Genomic DNA, 19431 nt, shown 5'->3' with positions numbered 1-19431 from the left:
ATGTTAGAGTCCCAGTGGATCTATGGGCAGAGTCAGGTAAGGCAAAAACAGAGTTAGAGGTATTCTGTGGGCAGAGCTGGGTTTTGAACAAGTTACTAGGTGTTGGGGGTTGTCTAAGTGACAAAATGGTATGCAAAGGTGGTCTGCAGCATGGCTAGGCAATGTGTTGGCATGGCTAAGCAATCTTGAATTGTGCTGGCAATCTGGGAGCAATTTGGGGTGAGGCCAGGTAGTCTGGGTTGTGGCTACGTTGTCTGGGGTGTGGCTAGGTTGTCTGGGGTGTGGCTAGCCAGAAAGGGAAAGTGTCAGGGAGGAACAGTTTTCACTATCTTCCTGCATCCAACAAGAACAACAGAGATGCCCTTGAACCATTACAGAACCACCACTGCTTAGAAGCTGTTTGACATGTGTATTGAATTAGTATAATGAGATATGATTTTTGTAACTCTCCAATAAAGCTCAGTTTCTTTTTTATTTCCAGGCTTTCCTTCTGATGTAATAAGTATAATCTCAAATATATCTGGATGTCTACCTCTTATTTCCTCAACAGTGTGTGTAAATAATTGTCTGGCTTCCAAATACAGAACCATTACTGGTGCTTGCAACAACAGGTAACTTATTATTGTGATGTTATAAACATATTTTGTAATTATGTTTGTAGCTGAATTATTTCATTACAGACCACACAAAAACTGGAACTATAAACAGGCTTAATTTCTTCTTTTATTTACCAAAATTGCATAGCTAGTCCCCAAAAAAGACAAAAATTACATTTAACAGTAAAAAGGATTATTAATCAAAAGAAATAAATAAACTTTAATCTATGGGGCCTATTTAACAAGGTGTGGACAGACATGATCCGATATTGCGGATCATGTCAGCTGCACAACGATAAATGCAGACAGCGTACGCTGTTGGCATTTATCATTGCACCAGCAGTTTTTGTGAACTGCGGGTGCAATGACGCCCCCTGCAGATTCGAGGCCAATCGGCCGCTTGCAGAGGCTGTCAATCAACCCGATCGGGTTGATTTCTTGCAAGTTCTGTCTGCCTCCTCAGAACAGGCAGACAGGTTATGGAGCAGGCTCGCTAGAAACACGGGGCATCAAGCTCCATACGGAGATTGATAAATAGGCCCCTAAATGTCTAAAGTGTAATAGAACATTTGGTGTTGACAGGCTTCATAAAATACTGATAAATAATGAGTTCTTGTTTTTTTTTAACTCTAATATATACTTATATACAGTAGTACACAATGGGTCAGATTACAAGTGGTGCACTATTTAGCCCTTTTGCTTGCACTCAAACACGGCCAGAAGTAATCTTTTAAGGCTTTGGCAGATTTATCTTGCTAGGTTAAAACATTAGTATTGTGTTGTTTAAAATTGAATATGAACTTGTTTTCTTTACATTTTTCTGCAAATAAATGCTCTAAATGACACTCAGCAAGATTACGAGTTTTGCGTTATGACTCAAATAGCATCGTTATGCTTCATAATGATGCTTTTTCCCTGACGCCTTGTCAGAATAGGTGTACCGCACACCTTTTTGGCCGTCACGCAACGTCAGTACCGCACTTTTAAAAAAGGGACTCCCATAGAGCCGGTATTACGAGTTTTGCGGTGAGGCCAAAAAGTGAGCGGTACACCCTAAAATGACAAGATCCGTACCGCCATCTAAAGTCAGTAGTTATGAGTTTTATGCTACAAAGCTGTACAATAAATTTCATAACTAAATTGTCACAAAGTACACTAACACCCATAAACTACCTATTAACCCCTAAACCGAGGGCCTCCCGCATCGCAAACACTATAATAAAATTATGAACCCCTAATCTGCCGTTCGGACATCGCTACCACTATTAAAATGTATTAACCCCTATTCCGCCGCTCCCTGACATCTTCACCACTATAATAAACCTATTAACTCCTAATCCACCGCCCTCCCGCATCGCAAACACTATTTAAATATTATTAACCCCTAATCTGCTGTCCGTCCACACCGCCGCTATAATAAATCTATTAAAGGGACAGTATACACTCATTTTCATATAACTGCATGTAATAGACACTACTAGAAAGAATAAGATGCACAGATACTGATATAAAAATCCAGTATAAAACTGTTTAAAAAAACAGGAGCAAGCTGGAGTAGGTAGCTGACGGTATTCTCAAAAAAATTTGGGGCTTGGTTAGGAGTCTGAAAATCAGAGCAATATTATTTAAAAATAAGCAAAACTTTACATTTAAAAAAAAAAAACTTTATGGGCTATTTAAATACATCGTCTACAAAACATTTATGCAAAGAAAAAATGAGTGTATAATGTCCCATTAACCTCTAAACCGCAAGACCCCCACAACGAAATATACTAAATTAAACTATTAACCCCTAAACTTCTGGCCTCCCACATCACTACATAAATATATTAACCCCTAAACCTCAACCTAACCCTAACGTAACCTTAAGCATAACCCTAACGTAACCCTAAGTCTAACCATAACCCTACACCCCCTAACTTAAATATAATTAAAATAAATCTAAATACAACTTACTATTATTCCCTAAATAATTCCTATTTAAAACTAAATACAAACTTACCTGTGAAATAAAACCTAAGCTAGCTACAATATAACTAATAGTTACATTGTAGCTATCTTAGGTTTTATTTTTATTTCACAGGTAAGTTTGTATTTATTTTAACTAGGTAGACTAGTTAGTAAATAGTTATTAACTATTTACTAGCTACCTAGTTAAAATAAATACAAAGTTACCTGTAAAATAAAACCTAACCTGCCTTACACTAAAAAATAACATTACAATCAAATAAAATTAATTAAATTAATCAAATACAATTATCTAAATTACCAAAAGAAATAAACACTAAATTACACAAAATAAAAAATGAAATTATCAAAAATAAAAACGAATTACTCCTAATCTAATAGCTCTATCAAAATAAAAAAGCTCCCAAAATAAAAATCCTACACTAAACTGCCAATGGCCATTAAAAGCGCCTTTTGCGATGCATTGCCCCAAAGAAATCAGCTCTTTTAACTGTAAAAAAAATACAAACAACTCCCAACAGTAAAACCCACCACCCACCCAACCAAACCCCCCAAATAAAAAACTATCTAAATAATTTAAATAAACCTAAGATAACCATTGCCCTGAAAAGGGCATTTGGAAGGGCATTGCCCTTAAAAGGACATTTAGCTCTTTTACATTGCCCAAACCCTAAGCTAAAAATAAAACCCACCCAATAAACCCTTAATAAAACCTAACACTAACCCCAACGATCCACTTACAGTTTTTGAAGACCGGACATCCATCCTCATCCATGCGGCAGAAGTCTTCATCCAAGCAGGCAGAAGTCCTAATCGAAGCTGGCAGAAGTCTTCGTCCAAGCGGGCAGAAGTCTTCATCCAGACGGTATCTTCTATCTTCATCCAATTGGGACGGAGAGGGTCCATCTTCAAGACATACGGCATGGAGCATCCTCTTCTTCCGATAGTAGTCACTGTAGAATGAAGTTTCCCTTTAAGTGACATCATCCAAGATGGCGTCCCTTACATTCTGATTGGCTGATAGAATTCTATCAGCCAATAGGAATTAAAGGGGAAAAAATCCTATTGGCTGTTGCAATCAGCCAATAGGATTGAGCTTTCATCCTATTGGCTGATCCAATCAGCCAATAGGATTGAGCTCGCATTCTATTGGCTATTCCAGCAGATTAGGGGTGTTTAGACTCAGGGTTTATGTTAAGGTGTTAGGTTTAAACTGTATTTTCTTTTCCCCCATAGACATCAATGGGGCTGCATTACGGAGCTTTTGTTTCTGCGATCGCAGGTGTTAGACTTTTTTTGCCGGCTCTTCTCATTGATGTCTATGGGGAAAGCGTGCACGAGCACGTCAAAATAACGCTCCTTTTTTTTTTTTTATAACTGTTTTTATTGATTTTAAAAATACGTCATACAGCATTAATCAACAAAACAAACAGTAAATCAACAAATAAAATAACAGAAGTTGACAATAGTGTTCATCTTTGCCACATCAAGTAACATAGGTACAACAATGCTATAGGTATAGACACCACAACTTTGCAGAAAAGAAGTTTATATAGTTTATATATAAGTATACACATGAATCCATCACGCAATCCCTAGGTCAGTAGTTAGTTAGGGGGTATAGGGTCGGAGGACTTCTTAAATTTGTCCATTATATAAGAGTCCCAAAGAACTTTAATTTCTAAGTATACGTCTTTGCGTCTAGTTTTCATGTAGTGGTACTCTTCTAAGTTTAAAACATTTTGACATTGGTCAAACCATTGTGCCAGGGAAGGAGTTGTGGATGTTTTCCAATTCTTGGCAATCAATGTTTTTGCGCTATTAATTAGAACAGTGTTTTTCAACCAGTGTGCCGTGGCACACTAGTGTGCCGTGAGAGATCCTCAGGTGTGCCACAGCAGACTGACAACAGTGTGACATATTTTTTAAACTTTGCTTGTTTTTTACTCCCAGTGCAGGGGTAGTTTGTAGGAGGCATGGCATAACAGCACAATGCATACAGTATGTGTGTGTTTTTGTGTATGTGTATAGATATATGCCGTATTAGGCTACAATGTGTGATTTTTTTTAAATTTTGGGATGGTGGTGTGCCACAGGATTTTTTAATGTAAAAAAGTGTGCCACGGCAAAAAAAAGGTTAAAAATCACTGAATTAGAATATGTAGTAGCTTAGATTGGAAAGTGGTACGTTTTTTAGGAGTGAGGTTAAATAGCCACAAAAGGGGATCATCTGTAATTTTGGGGCCTAAAATGGAAGTGGTTTCCTTTATTACTTCTGACCAGAAGGAGGCGATAGCTGGGCATTGCCACCATATAAGTGACATTGTTCCCGTCTGGGAGTGACACCTCCAGCATAGATTACTAATTGTACTAAATAATTTGTGACATCTGGCTAGGGTAAGATACCATCTGTGCATTAATTTAATATTCATTTTGAGCATTCTACTGGAGATGGAAGTCTTGGTAATGTTTGAAAATATCCGTTTAGTTTCTAAAGGGGAAATATCTATTCCAAGTTCATGTTCCTATCTGTCTATATAGTAAGGAGATTGGCCCCCGGATTGATTTTGTAAAAGGGCGTACATATGTGATAAAGCGTGGTTTATTGGGGTATGTTTACTACATAATGATTCAAATTGGGTGAGTGGTCTCATTATGTTTCTCCTTTCTGGGTGGTTGGTTATGTATGAATGGCACTGGTATAGTTTGAACCAGTCTTGTAGAAAGGTAAGATCTTTTTCAAAATAACGCTGCTTTTGTGTGCAGTATGGAGCTCAACGCAGCCATATCGCCCGCATAAGCCGGGTTTTATAAAAGTTGTAATGGCAGCGCCATAGGGGGGTTAAATTACTTTCCCTATAGCGCTCAAAACTCGTAATCTAGGTGATATTGAGCTATAGTTTGCATCAAGTATATATAATAAACAATCCCTTTAGTATTTTTTTTTTAAATAGCAATCAATGATGTAATGTAATGGACAAATAGTATATCTGTTATATAGATTGACTATGGTTAAACCAAGTATACTGTATAACCTTGTAATGACATTCCACCTATCAGGGAGAATATGTTACAGTCTTTGCTATTTAAGGCTAAGGCATCCTTAATATGAGCAATCATAGGGATTCCAGGAAGACCATCCTTACTTGTAATCTGTGTTTGTGGTTCTTCTCCCACCTAATGGATGAGTGAGGTATGTATGTGGGATTCTTAATAGACATATTTTCTAGGATTTCAAGACCCCGCAAAAAGTAATCTTAAATAAATGTGTATATCTGCCAAAGTTCTACAGATGTCTACATTAGGGTTCTAGGATTAGTTTAAAATATACAAACGTACCAAATAAGTTTAACTAGTATAGAAGGGAGAAAACAAAAAGAAAGACAAAAAAAGAACTCCTCTAAATATATGAGGTATGGTAAGCTCTTTAAGAATGTTAATCAAGTGACCTGCTGTTATTTGTTATAATTCAAAGGGGGATAGTTAGTTCACATCTCAGCTTATACATAATGCAAATATAAACCGGGTGATACTATATACCCATATATTGCAAAAGGAGCCTACTAACAACAACACAGTTTGCTAAATTCTATGTAAAGAATAAACCTGGAATGCAAAATTCACAGCTAGTAAATAAAAGTCAACTATAGGTGGGATTCAATTTTACAACTAGGGAGTAGAACTTGTGAATATCAGGAGTTGTAGGACGTCATATCCCAATGTCTGCACAAATATGTCCAATTATGTATAAGGGTTGCCAGGATATTAAAGTGAGTTGCCATACCACCTAATCATTGCGGCTCCTTCAGGGTATGGCATAATATATTAGCCTACCCTATACCAGCACTCTCAAACTCTTGTTGAAAGGAAGGAATACCCAAAGTCACCAAATCGTGCCAAACAGCCTTCTAGGTGGTAGTGCTCCAGTCCTCTTGTCGTGGAGAAGCATCGTAAGATCTCTTTAGCTTTTGTAAGGTTATCTTCCCTGGCCTTTGAAGACAGACGTCTTGTAGTAGAGCTAGTATGTTACATCTCCCCATTCCAGGCAAGCGAGCAGCGATCTCTGTTACATCAGCCATCAAAGTGCAGAGTTTACCATCTATAGGCATGCTGTTTAGAGTCTATCACATCTGACCCCATTATGGTGTAAAGGTATGCTGAGCTGTCTCGTGGAGTGCCCTAAATCTTCTTCAAGACCACAGGCTTGTGAGTTATATGTTATGCCTTCTGCCCCAGGTGATCGGCCGCTTCCCATAAGGCTTGGCTATCAGGTGTAGACACAGGGCTCCTTGCGAATTGCCGCTGTTTCTCTGTTGGTGTCTGCATATTTAGCAATGGCTTCATAGGGTCAGGTAATTGTTAGGCTGAGATGTTAGCATTAAGGAATCCAAACTGCAAAGGATTGCCATCTTAAAGTCCTCCAAAAGAGCATGTAGTGCTGATGAGAATTTCTCCATGGCACGGTATAGGGGAACTGGCACAGATTATCTGTACTTAATGAAAGGGATGGTATTGATGTTCAAGTAGTGTGGATGTTCCAGTCAGTGCCATTCTTCAGCACAGATAAAAAGTGCTCAAGGAAACTCCAAAGGTGAACATGTACATCACATAATTAGATATAAACTTGGTGTGTGGGATAAATGAGTGAAAAACAGCTGTTTTAACAGCTCCCCGAATAGCCAAAATTAGTAAGCAGCCATCTTAGTCGCTGGTCGGACACGCCCCCCCAAAATAAACTTTTATCATTCAGATAGAACATGCAGTTTTAAGACACTTTCAATTTACTTCCATTATCAAATTTTGCACAGTCTTTTTATATTCACACTTTCTGGAGAACAAGATCCTACTGAGCATGTGCACAAGCCCACAAGGTATACGTATACTTTTAAACACAGAAGGGTAGTTCTGGTAGACAAGATTTATATCCTGAACGGGTGAAGGAACTGCTCTAGTGTCTCCCCTAGGGCTCAAACGCTTACTATCCATATCTGGCAGCAACATATATACAGAAAAGAAATGTTCCCAGAAAACACAGCTGAAGCATCAATTCAAACTTGAAACAAAGGCATTAGAATGCTGGAGCGATATATAGAGTAAAATATACCTTTTAATTCAAATAAAGTAAAACAAGTCAGTTTTCGGTAAACAGACAGTGACCTGGAGTGCAGGTACATACGGAGGGTGACGTTAACTGGCGCATTTTACGCCCTTCTGGCACTTTCTCAAAGATGTGAGTGTGAGGATCTGAGTGCCTGCTTATACGCTGTCTCAAAAAGGTAAGGCACCTCCTCACACTTAAATATACCAATTATTATTCATCTTAGGATTCAATGTTAAAAAAAATGTATATAAAAGAAAACAAAATTAATTACATAGTTACACTATAATGTTATTTGCTCGGTTACGAAGACAGAGAATTGGCGGCTTCTAAGTACAGTAATTCTCTGTCTTTAACCGAGCAAATAGCAGTTTTCTTTCTCTGCTGTGGCCAATTAGGGACTGTTATAAATAGATCACTAGAGTGTGCAGTCAATGACTGTGTGGAATATAACAATGGTCTGCACTTCAACTTCTACTTTTAACAGTAACTGAAAAGCTTACAATTTCAGAATGGAATTACAGGAAAAGAGGCCAAAATAAATAATGAAAGTATTTTGCAGAGGTTTTTTTTATATATATACAGTTTATCATTCTATATTGCCATTGAAAGTGTTTAATGTCCCTTTACATTTTACCAAGTGTCCATGAAACATACATTATATAATGCATAGTGGCTAATTGGTAAAATATTATTTAAACATATTTTTGTGGGACTACTAGGTGCAACAATATGTTTAGATAAAAGTTGCACAAATAATTCTGATTTATGACACTTTTGACTCAATGGGCTCCATGTAATGTAAGAAGCAGCGGTCTGCTTTTTATACCCTAAGCAACCTCTGATGGCAAGGGAAAATCACAGAGAGCTCGCTCGCTCGCTCTCGGTGATTGACAGCCCCTTCATTTGCGCGATTGGTCGCGAGAATGAAGAGGCGGCCATTACACACTGCGACGAGTGTGTAATGATACATGTGGGCCAGCGGATCAACAGATCCGCTGCCCGTGTGTAGCAAAGGCGGGCAGACAGCTTCGCGAGTTGAGAAGCTGTCCGCCCGCCTGTTAGTACATGGAGCCCAATGATTCCCCAAGAGACCTTATAATCTACTACATGCTTATTTAAAAAAAATGAAAAAGATAAATGTATTAAGCAATTTTGCATTTTTATAGAGTCAAGTCAACCTAGTTTGGAAAATTTTTATTTTTTCCAGCATAAGACACTTATCCAAGCTCAAGTAGCCAAGTTTGAACAAGCTCAGCCAAAACGTTAGCTGGACAATCAGCTTTTACAGGATATGCAGTATCTCAATAAAGTTTAAAAACTAAACTGCTTTTTTTTCAACTAATTAAAAAAATAGATATAATGTTAATGCTAATTTAATACATATCAATTTTTTTTTCATATTCTGCACTCTATATCATGCTTATAGCTCTTGGGCAATTAGAGATTAAAATAAATATTGTAGATAATAAACTAAAAAGCAATGTCAGAGTCAGAAAACAGCATCTTAAAAGGTAAATAAGTAACATGGATGCAGTGGAAGATATAAATTGTTGGTGATGCTTAAGACTAGATATAGATTACAGTTTAGAAACCACAATTGAAAATAAATAAATTGGCAGAGCTCCCACAATTCTATAGAGATATTTTCTTAAAGTCATTATTAAAGCACACAGTAAAAAAATAAAAGGACGTGTTACTCAACATAAGCTCTCATTTATCATTGATTCAACTGTGAGAAAGAAAAAGGTTTAAGGTATATACAGTACCAGTTTTTTTTTCTTTATTTAAAACTAAGATCAGTTTATTATTATTATTATTATTATTATTATTATCGGTTACTTGTAGAGCGCCTTTACCAGACTAACTGATCTGTGAGCAATTACCATTCAGCTACTCTTTACTTTTATCTGCATCGTGAAAAAAAAAATCAGCATCATCAGTGCTGAGTTCGCAATTTACTTTACTGTCTTCCTGTGGGGTTTCATCATAATCTTGGGTTATTTCACCATGAACTTGCAAGATTTCATAGAAAACTTCCTTAAACTGAGTATTACACTTGTATATGTCTCTGCTTCACATATATCAACCTGCAGAGTGAGATCAACAGCTCTCAAACTTAAAATCTGCCTATATAAAATTCTTTGAGGGCCCTCGCTAACTGGTAAGAGTATTACAAGATGAAAATAAACGGATGCGCTCGAGCGGAAACAAAATGGGCACTCACCGGCTTAGCACTAGTGAAGAAGTTGTGTAAAATGTAAGAATAAAAAAATGTGCACCATCAACAACATAATTACATTCAAATAAAGTGTAACAACTCATATATACACAAAAAAGTATTCATATAAATATGAATAAATACATTTTACAAGGTATATGACAAGTTGTTTTCTAGAAAGGTCTAAAATGTATGTATATATATATATATATATATATATATATATATATATATATATATATATTTATTTATATAAATAAAATAAATATGCATTGCTATTCAGTGCCCCACCGTATGTATCCAGGGTAAATGGGAGAAACCATTCTTAATCTGTTAGACCATAAACACAAGCAAAGTTTGGAATAGGAAAAAATGGGACAATTGTGCAAACTGAAAGATAAATCAATTCATTACATTAATTCTGAATTCTTACAGAAGTGGATGGATGATTTGAATTTAACAGTCTCGCCCATCAGGTTTAAATTGCAATATCATGCGAACCAGATTTACTTTCTAGACCTAAAAATCTATCACCTAGATTACGAGTTTTGCGTTAGAGGCTATGCAGTGCTAACAAGCAGTTTTGTCTCACCGCTCACTTACCTGCAGTGCTGGTATTACGAGTTTTCAGAAACCCGTTGTTAAAAGACAAGAAGTGAGCATTGAGCAAAATTTTGCTCATTACCGCACTCCAATACCAGCGCTGCTTAAGTCAGCGGTGAGCTGGTGTAACGTGCTTGTGCACGATTTCCCCATAGGAATCAACGGAGAGAGCCGGCTGAAAAAAAGTCTAACACCTGCAAAAAAGCAGCGTAAAACTCACTAACGCAGCATCATTGATTCTTATGTTTACACCTAACACCCTAACATGAACCCTGAGTCTAAACACTCCTAATCTTATACTTATTAACCCTAATCTGCCACCCCCCACATCCCTGACAACTACATTATATTTTTAACCCCTAATCTGCCGCTCCGGACACCGCCACCACCTACATTATACTTATGAACCCCTAATCTGTGCCCCAACATCGCCGACACCTACATTATATTTATTAACCCCTAATATGCCGCCCCAATGTTGCCACCACCTACCTACACTTATTAACCCCTAATCTGCCACCCCCAACGTCGCCGCCACTATAATAAACATATTAACCCCTAAACCGCCGCACTCCCACCTCTCAAACATTAGTTAAATATTATAAACCCCTAAACTGCCGGCCCTAACATCGCCGCCACCTACCTACATTTATTAACACCGAATCTGCCACCCCCAACGTCGCCGCCACTATATTAAAGTTATTAACCCCTAAACCTAAGTCTAACCCTAAACCTAACACCCCCTAACTTAAATATAATTTAAATAAATCTAAATAAATATTACTATCATTAACTAAATTATTACTATTTAAAACTAAATACTTACCTGTAAAATAAACCCTAAGATAGCTACAATATAACTAATAGTTACATTGTATCTAGCTTAGGGTTTATTTTTATTTTACAGGCAAGTTTGTATTTATATTAACTAGGTAGAATAGTTAGCCAATAGAATGCGAGCTCAATCCTATTGGCTGATTGGATCAGCCAATAGGATTGAACTTCAATCCTATTGGCTGATTGCATCAGCCAATAGGATTTTTTCTACCTTAATTCCGATTGGCTGATAGAATTCTATCAGCCAATCGGAATCTAAGGGATGCCATCTTGGATGACGTCACTTAAAGGTACCTTCATTCTGTTTTAGTCGTCGGATGAAGAGGATGCTCCGCGTCGGATGTCTTGAAGATGGACCCGCTCCACGCCGGATGTATGAAGATAGAAGATGCCGTCTGGATGAAGACTTCTGCCCGTCTGGAGGACCACTTCTGCCAGGCTTGGATGAAGACTTCTGCCCGTCTGGAGGACCACTTCTGCCCGGCTTAGATGAAGACTTCTGCCCGTCTGGAGGACCACTTCGCCCGGCTTGGATGAAGATGTCTCCCGTTTGTCTTTATTTTAATTAGGCAGTTATTAAATAGTTAATAACTATTTAGTAACTATTCTACTTCATTAAAATAAATACAAACTTGCCCGTAAAATAAAAATAAATCCTAAGCTAGCTACAATGTAACTATTAGTTATATTGTAGCTATCTTAGGGTTTATTTTACAGGTAAGTATTTAGTTTTAATAGGAATAATTTAGTTAATGATAGTAATATTTATTTAGATTTATTTAAATTATATTTAAGTTAGGGGGTGTTAGGTTTAGGGTTAGACTTAGGTTTAGGGGTTAATAACTTTAATATAGTGGCGGCGACGTTGGGGGCGGCAGATTAGGGGTTAATAAATTCCAGATTAAGGGTTAATAATATTTAACTAATGTTTGCGAGGCGGGAGTGCAGCGGTTTATGGGGTTAATATGTTTATTACAGTGGTGGCGACATTGGGGGTGGCAGATTAGGGGTTAATAAGTGTAGGTAGGTGGCGGCGACATAGGGGCGGCAGATTAGGGGTTCATACATATAATGTAGGTGGCGGCGGTGTCTTGAGCGGCAGATTAGGGGTTAAAATTTTTATTTTAGTATTTGCAATGTGGGAGGGCCTCGGTTTAGGGGTTAATAGGTAGTTTATGGGTGCTAGTGTACTTTTTATCACTTTAGTTATGAGTTTTATGTTACGGCGTTGTACCATAAAACAACTACTGACTTTTAAATGCGTTAGGAGTCTTGACAGGGTAGGGTGTACTGCTCACTTTTTGGCCTCCCAGGACAGACTCGTAATACCGGCGCTATGGAAGTCCCATAGAAAAAAGACTTTACGAAGTTTACGTAAGTCATTTTGCGGTAAGGCCAAAGAAGTGTGCGTTGACCCTAAACCTTCAAGACTCGTCATACCAGCGGGCGTAAAAAAGCTGCGTTAGGACCTCTTAATGTTGCTTTTTTACCCTAACGCACAACTCGTAATCTAGCCGTGAGTGTGCTAACAGTCAAGCCACCACAATGTTTACTAAACCCACAGATCACAATTCTATTCTACATGCATCAAGTAATGCCCCTCCACATATCAACAGGGTCATTGTAATATGACAACTTAGGGCTCATTTCCCACAATTGGATTTTTGCGAGGTCGCAAAATGAAAAATCTACTGTCGGAAGTCATTAAACTTATCTACACATTCTGATGGCGCATTTTCCTTCATAATCTTGGGGGAGGGGGGCGGTTTTTCTGCAAATAACTTACACATTCCATAGAAAATAATAGAAGTCGAAAAGCGCAAAATAACACGCAGCTTCCGTTGAACACGCAAACAGGGAAAAAACACTGTCAGAAGCTCTCAATAAGGTCTCAAACATTATGGCATACTGAACTAGGTGTAAAAGAGGAAAAATAAGCTTATTGAGGCTTAGTTCCCAATGAGATGTTTAAGTTTACAAACAATGCAAGTCTTTATAAATTTGTTGTTATATGTGATATTTATTGCTAGCCCAGGTATAGGACTAGTAGTTTTGTTCCTATTTAAATATCAATATGTACTTATATATATCAATAAATAGAAAAATTGAAAAAAAAAATGTATTTGTTTTGTGACCTTACATTACATGTCTTTCTCTATAGAGGCAATAACAGGAAAGGAGCACAAGTGTTAAACAAAAATGTTATAGTGTTAGGTCCGATTACCATAGCAACAAAACACGTTGTTTGATGGAAGCGTTAACAAAACATTAACTTACACATACACAAAAAGACCAACTGTACTCACTGCGCAAAATATTTCAATAGAAACCTGGTACCAAATTGGAGCCATAAACTACTTCTGTATCTTAAGGCTCCATTTTAACAGCTCAATGGAAATGAGCCCTTACACAGGTGATTTAAAATTACTCTGACAGTATGAATAGGTCATAACAACTCACACATATGTCCAACAAATTCTACCATCATGGTTGCCACCCACGATTAATCAAGGAGGAGACATAGGAACTGTGATCTAAAATGCAGGACACATTATCGTATGTTCTGTGATGGACGTTCATTGATCAGGGCTTACATACATAACTTTTAGAATGTTTAAGGGGTAAGATGCATTAGTTTTGATACCTTTTTCAGGGTTTATCTTTTTTAGTATTATTGTTCATCATCAGTTAACAAGTAGACACTTTCTTTATATAGGGCTAGATTATGGGTGGAGCGCAATATTGTGCTTACGCGATTATGATATTTAAACTTCACTCAGTAATACCAATGAATGTTTTTTTTTTATATTTAGCATGCATTGGGTTTTACTCCTGCACTAACTTTTTTCTTTCAAATTGTAATACGTGAAAAATACGATAGCGTGCCACTTGTAATCCGGTCCAATCCTGCAAAACCTCTACAATAATCTCTTCAAAGCAGAGAGCTTTAGATCATTAGGCCCAAAGTGACTGTGTCAGCACACACCAGATACAAATTCATTTTCTACTCCTTTTAATAGCATGTGACTACTGAGGATATTTTGAGGTAAAATATCTTCCTTTTAATATACCTTTAAATTGTTATCAGATATGCTTCAGGGTTAATTAAACTTAATTATATAACTTGAATTATCAAGCTCTGTTGAAGAGTTAAAAAAATAAGATTTAATATGCTTGCTTATTTTGCTTTAAAAAAAAAAAGAAAAATCTGTGTTTTTTGATAAGGTCAAAAATGTAATTCAACTAAACTATTTTAAATTATGAAACCATATATCAATATGTGATGGAGAAACTAAAGCACAAACTTTTGGAAAATTATAACAGACCTTAAATGAGATTTATGCAAATGAATTCTTTACAAACTTACATAATTGTGTAAAAGCTATTATTTATGCAGGATGTTGGTAATAAAATTAAATACATTACTCAGTACCTTGGAATGACAAAACTAAGCAGAAAGCTCATTTTTTTAATATTGACCTAGAAAATTTCCAAAATTGAAAAACAGCTTAATTTGTAATTGATTATTTAATCATAACACCTTTAATGGAACAAATCTATCCATCTAATGGCAAGGATATAATAAAACATTAACCAGGGTTTATCTACATTCTAAAGGTTTCCCCTGCAAATAATGTCAATCAAGTTACATGTTTCTTCATGTTTTTTATGTATATTATATTTATTTTATTATATCTATATATATATTAACGGTATAAAACCCATAGACATAGGGATCCATTTATTAAACTCTCACGAAACAGAAGTGAACCTGAGGGGAAATAACTCAGTCACTTTGCCTTGAATAACAGTCCGACTAAGGAATTCATAAAAAGAAGAAACCAGATGTATTTGCTTCAAATCAGATAAGAGGCACATGACTAATAAATTAGAATCAGTCTAGACAGGGATACATTAATTTATCAATCCGTCTGTGCTATGGAAGGTGTTTTTTGTGCTCACGTGATAAAGAGAAGGAAACATTCTGGGGGGGATAGTTTTACCAGAATGCAGTGTGACGTGTATATATGTGGGCATTAAAGACATTTTTCATTTATATTTGCTTTGCATCATGATACACTTCTTCTAAAGAACAAAATGGCATCTGCAGCTGTTGAAAGCACTAAATTTGGTTGTAATGTTTAATTTATTTACCAGCAGAATGGGATTTTACACTGCACTAAACCCTGCTGCTACTTCTTCTAATATCTCTAGGTTGTCTTCATTTTCTGTTCTTAAAGGTACTTTTAATTCTTCCCAACCTCTCTAACACATAGAAGCATTATGTAGTACGCAGCACACCATGATGCTCCACGTCACTTTTTCCAGTAAATACTGTAGTATCCTCCCAGAGTGATCAAGACACCTGAATCTGCTCTTCAGTTTGTCTAGTAATGTTTCAAGGATATTCAGTGTCCCCTACAAATATATATATATATATATATATATATATATATATATTAGTATTTTAATGTATGTAATAAGTTTCCCCTCAAAGATAGAGTTAATAGTTGTTTGACAAGTTTGTCTTCGAAGATAGAGTTAATGTCTGTACATGTGAATCACTTACTGAGTGAGCACCAGTTAAATGTCCATACAGTGTGGGAACATACATAAAGTCTTTTGCAGATAATTTGTTATGTGAAACAGTTCACGCAAAATGTTCCCCACTGACTTACCCAGCTGTTCAGACTCTCCCGGCGTCAGTGCCCTCTGTAAAATTTCCAAGCGTCGGAGTCGACCCGTCCACAGGGGGTATCTGGAGTTCCATAGCAACCTCTTTGGCAGTCATACGAGACCTCTGTGCTCCTCCTTCAGTGTACCGTCCCCCTCTGGGTACTCTTCCTCGATCAGCTGGTCGGCGTCTGACGTAACCGGTGAATCACTCGGCTGGCCACACCTCTATGGATCGTACCGGAGGTGAGTACTGGCAAGTGCAAATGCTGATGGTATTAGGGCTATGCTGCAAAATACTTCCGTGCTTGCTCGATCTCCAGACACACAGCTTTGTAAATATTGAAGCAGCACCAGTAGATTTTGCAGTTAAAAACGGCTTTATTATTTCAGATATATGATGATATTGAAACAAAGCGATCTTGGTGACAAAAACAGTGCCTTAGGAATACACTCAATGAACATAATGCTGACGCGTTTCAGCCCTTCTGGCCGTAATCGTAGCTATAGTTCATAATCCCCATTATTCTAATATACACCTGTGCATAATAGTGATTGGATAAAACTTGATCCTGGGCGTATTCCTAAGTGTGGCACTTAATTACCATGTTAACATGTTAGCAACCATGATACTCCCACACTCTGCATTAGACTTGTAAAAACACACAATAATACATAGTAAACAATGTAACAGAAAGTGGCCATATATATAATGGGAACAAACTGACTTTTTTAGAAAAAGATCATGGACATATGAATAAAACACTAATAATTATAATGCTAACTGTCCAAATAATTCTAAAGGTATCACTAAGCTTTAGTTTCCCTTTCTCTCTAAGGTAATTCTAAACCTTGTCCTTGTGTTCCCTACTTCTAATGATCCTTTTCAGTTACTTCTGTAATATATAAACCATTGTTACTAAATACCAGCACAAGAGGGAGATCCCCTGGACACAGATTATTCCCAATAATTAATTATATCATATTCAGAGTTTAACCCTGTAGGGATTCTTGTTTTCAATCTGTGTATCCAAAAGACCTCCCTCTTTGCTAGCAGGCTATCCCTGTCCCCTCCTCTCTTTTTGCATTTTACTTGTTCTATTATAGTCCATTTTAAGGAAGCAACACTTTTGTCATGAAATTTTTTTTAAATGTTGGACTAAAGGGGTTGTGAGTTTGCCTGCTTTTATGTTGGTTATGTGCTCTCGTATCCTGTCACGAGCCTCCCGAGTAGTGAGACCTGTGTATTGTACCCCACAGGTATCACACGTTAATAGATAAACAATGTAAGTACTTCTACAGTTTAAGCATGAATACTGCCTAAAGCTTTCCCCTGTTGCTGCACTTGAAAATCCGTCATTTGATTGTAAGTGACTACACGCTATGCATTGTGCATAGCTGCACTTGTATACTCCAGTGAATCTAAGCCATGAGGAGTTTAAGCTTTGACTTGAGGCTAGTTGTGTAGGGGCGACAATATTGCCTATAGTGAGGCCTTTTTTGAAGGCATATCTACAGCCCTTCGACACTATGTTTATTAGTTCATCGTCTGCTGTCAACATATGATAATGTTTGCGTATAATGTTGCAGACTTGATGGTACTGCGAGCTATACTGCGTAACGAAGGTGACTCCTTCGAACACTTCTTTTTTGTTGTTTTTATTGACACTCGATAGGAATTAATTTCTATCTGATAATGATATTGTGTTTCTAATTCGTACAACCTCCTTTCTATTGTAGCCTCTTTTACAGAGGCGTTCCTCCAAATCTTTTGCCTGTCTTACAAATTCCGCCTGAGTAGAACAATTTCTCTTCAATCGTATAAATTGACCCTTCATTACAGAGTGAAAAACTCTCTTGGGGTGACTACTCTTTGCGTGTAAAAGTGTGTTCCCAGAAATGGGTTTCCTGAACACTTTTGTATGCACCCTTCCTTGTGACCCCATTAGTGTTACGTCCAAAAAATTAATTTGTCTGTGACCAAATTCATGCGTAAATTTTATGCCTGCTGAATTATTATTTAGGTCAGTTAAGAAATTAGATATCTAATTTCTTAACTGACCTAAATAATAATTCAGCAGGCATAAAATTTACGCATGAATTTGGTCACAGACAAATTAATTTTTTGGACGTAACACTAATGGGGTCACAAGGAAGGGTGCATACAAAAGTGTTCAGGAAACCCATTTCTGGGAACACACTTTTACACGCAAAGAGTAGTCACCCCAAGAGAGTTTTTCACTCTGTAATGAAGGGTCAATTTATACGATTGAAGAGAAATTGTTCTACTCAGGCGGAATTTGTAAGACAGGCAAAAGATTTGGAGGAACGCCTCTGTAAAAGAGGCTATAATAGAAAGGAGGTTGTACGAATTAGAAACACAATATCATTATCAGATAGAAATGAATTCCTATCGAGTGTCAATAAAAACAACAAAAAAGAAGTGTTCGAAGGAGTCACCTTCGTTACGCAGTATAGCTCGCAGTACCATCAAGTCTGCAACATTATACGCAAACATTATCATTTGTTGACAGCAGACGATGAACTAATAAACATAGTGTCGAAGGGCTGTAGATATGCCTTCAAAAAAGGCCTCACTATAGGCAATATTGTCGCCCCTACACAACTAGCCTCAAGTCAAAGCTTAAACTCCTCATGGCTTAGATTCACTGGAGTATACAAGTGCAGCTATGCACAATGCATAGCGTGTAGTCACTTACAATCAAATGACGGATTTTCAAGTGCAGCAACAGGGGAAAGCTTTAGGCAGTATTCATGCTTAAACTGTAGAAGTACTTACATTGTTTATCTATTAACGTGTGATACCTGTGGGGTACAATACACAGGTCTCACTACTCGGGAGGCTCGTGACAGGATACGAGAGCACATAACCAACATAAAAGCAGGCAAACTCACAACCCCTTTAGTCCAACATTTTAAAAATTTTCATGACAAAAGTGTTGCTTCCTTAAAATGGACTATAATAGAACAAGTTAAATGCAAAAAGAGAGGAGGGGACAGGGATAGCCTGCTAGCAAAGAGGGAGGTCTTTTGGATACACAGATTGAAAACAAGAATCCCTACAGGGTTAAACTCTGAATATGATATAATTAATTATTGGGAATAATCTGTGTCCAGGGGATCTCCCTCTTGTGCTGGTATTTAGTAACAATGGTTTATATATTACAGAAGTAACTGAAAAGGATCATTAGAAGTAGGGAACACAAGGACAAGGTTTAGAATTACCTTAGAGAGAAAGGGAAACTAAAGCTTAGTGATACCTTTAGAATTATTTGGACAGTTAGCATTATAATTATTAGTGTTTTATTCATATGTCCATGATCTTTTTCTAAAAAAGTCAGTTTGTTCCCATTATATATATGGCCACTTTCTGTTACATTGTTTACTATGTATTATTGTGTGTTTTTACAAGT

General features: G+C 37.1%; 1 protein-coding gene across 1 annotated transcript in view; it reads left to right on the top strand.

The window, feature by feature from the left end:
- Positions 1-125: 125 nt before the first annotated feature.
- TPO (thyroid peroxidase) overlaps positions 126-19431 on the top strand; it is a 290022-nt gene continuing 270716 nt past the window's right edge. Inside the window, exons 1-2 of the mRNA XM_053711339.1 lie at positions 126-138; positions 482-611. Of these exons, the coding sequence (XP_053567314.1) occupies positions 126-138; positions 482-611 (143 nt within the window). The remainder of the gene's footprint in view (positions 139-481; positions 612-19431) is intronic.

This window comes from Bombina bombina, chromosome 4 (genome assembly GCF_027579735.1).
Source record: "Bombina bombina isolate aBomBom1 chromosome 4, aBomBom1.pri, whole genome shotgun sequence".
NCBI lineage: Eukaryota > Metazoa > Chordata > Amphibia > Anura > Bombinatoridae > Bombina > Bombina bombina.
The sequence above is the reverse complement of the archived record's forward strand: the minus strand, read 5'-3'. Positions and strand labels throughout refer to the sequence as shown.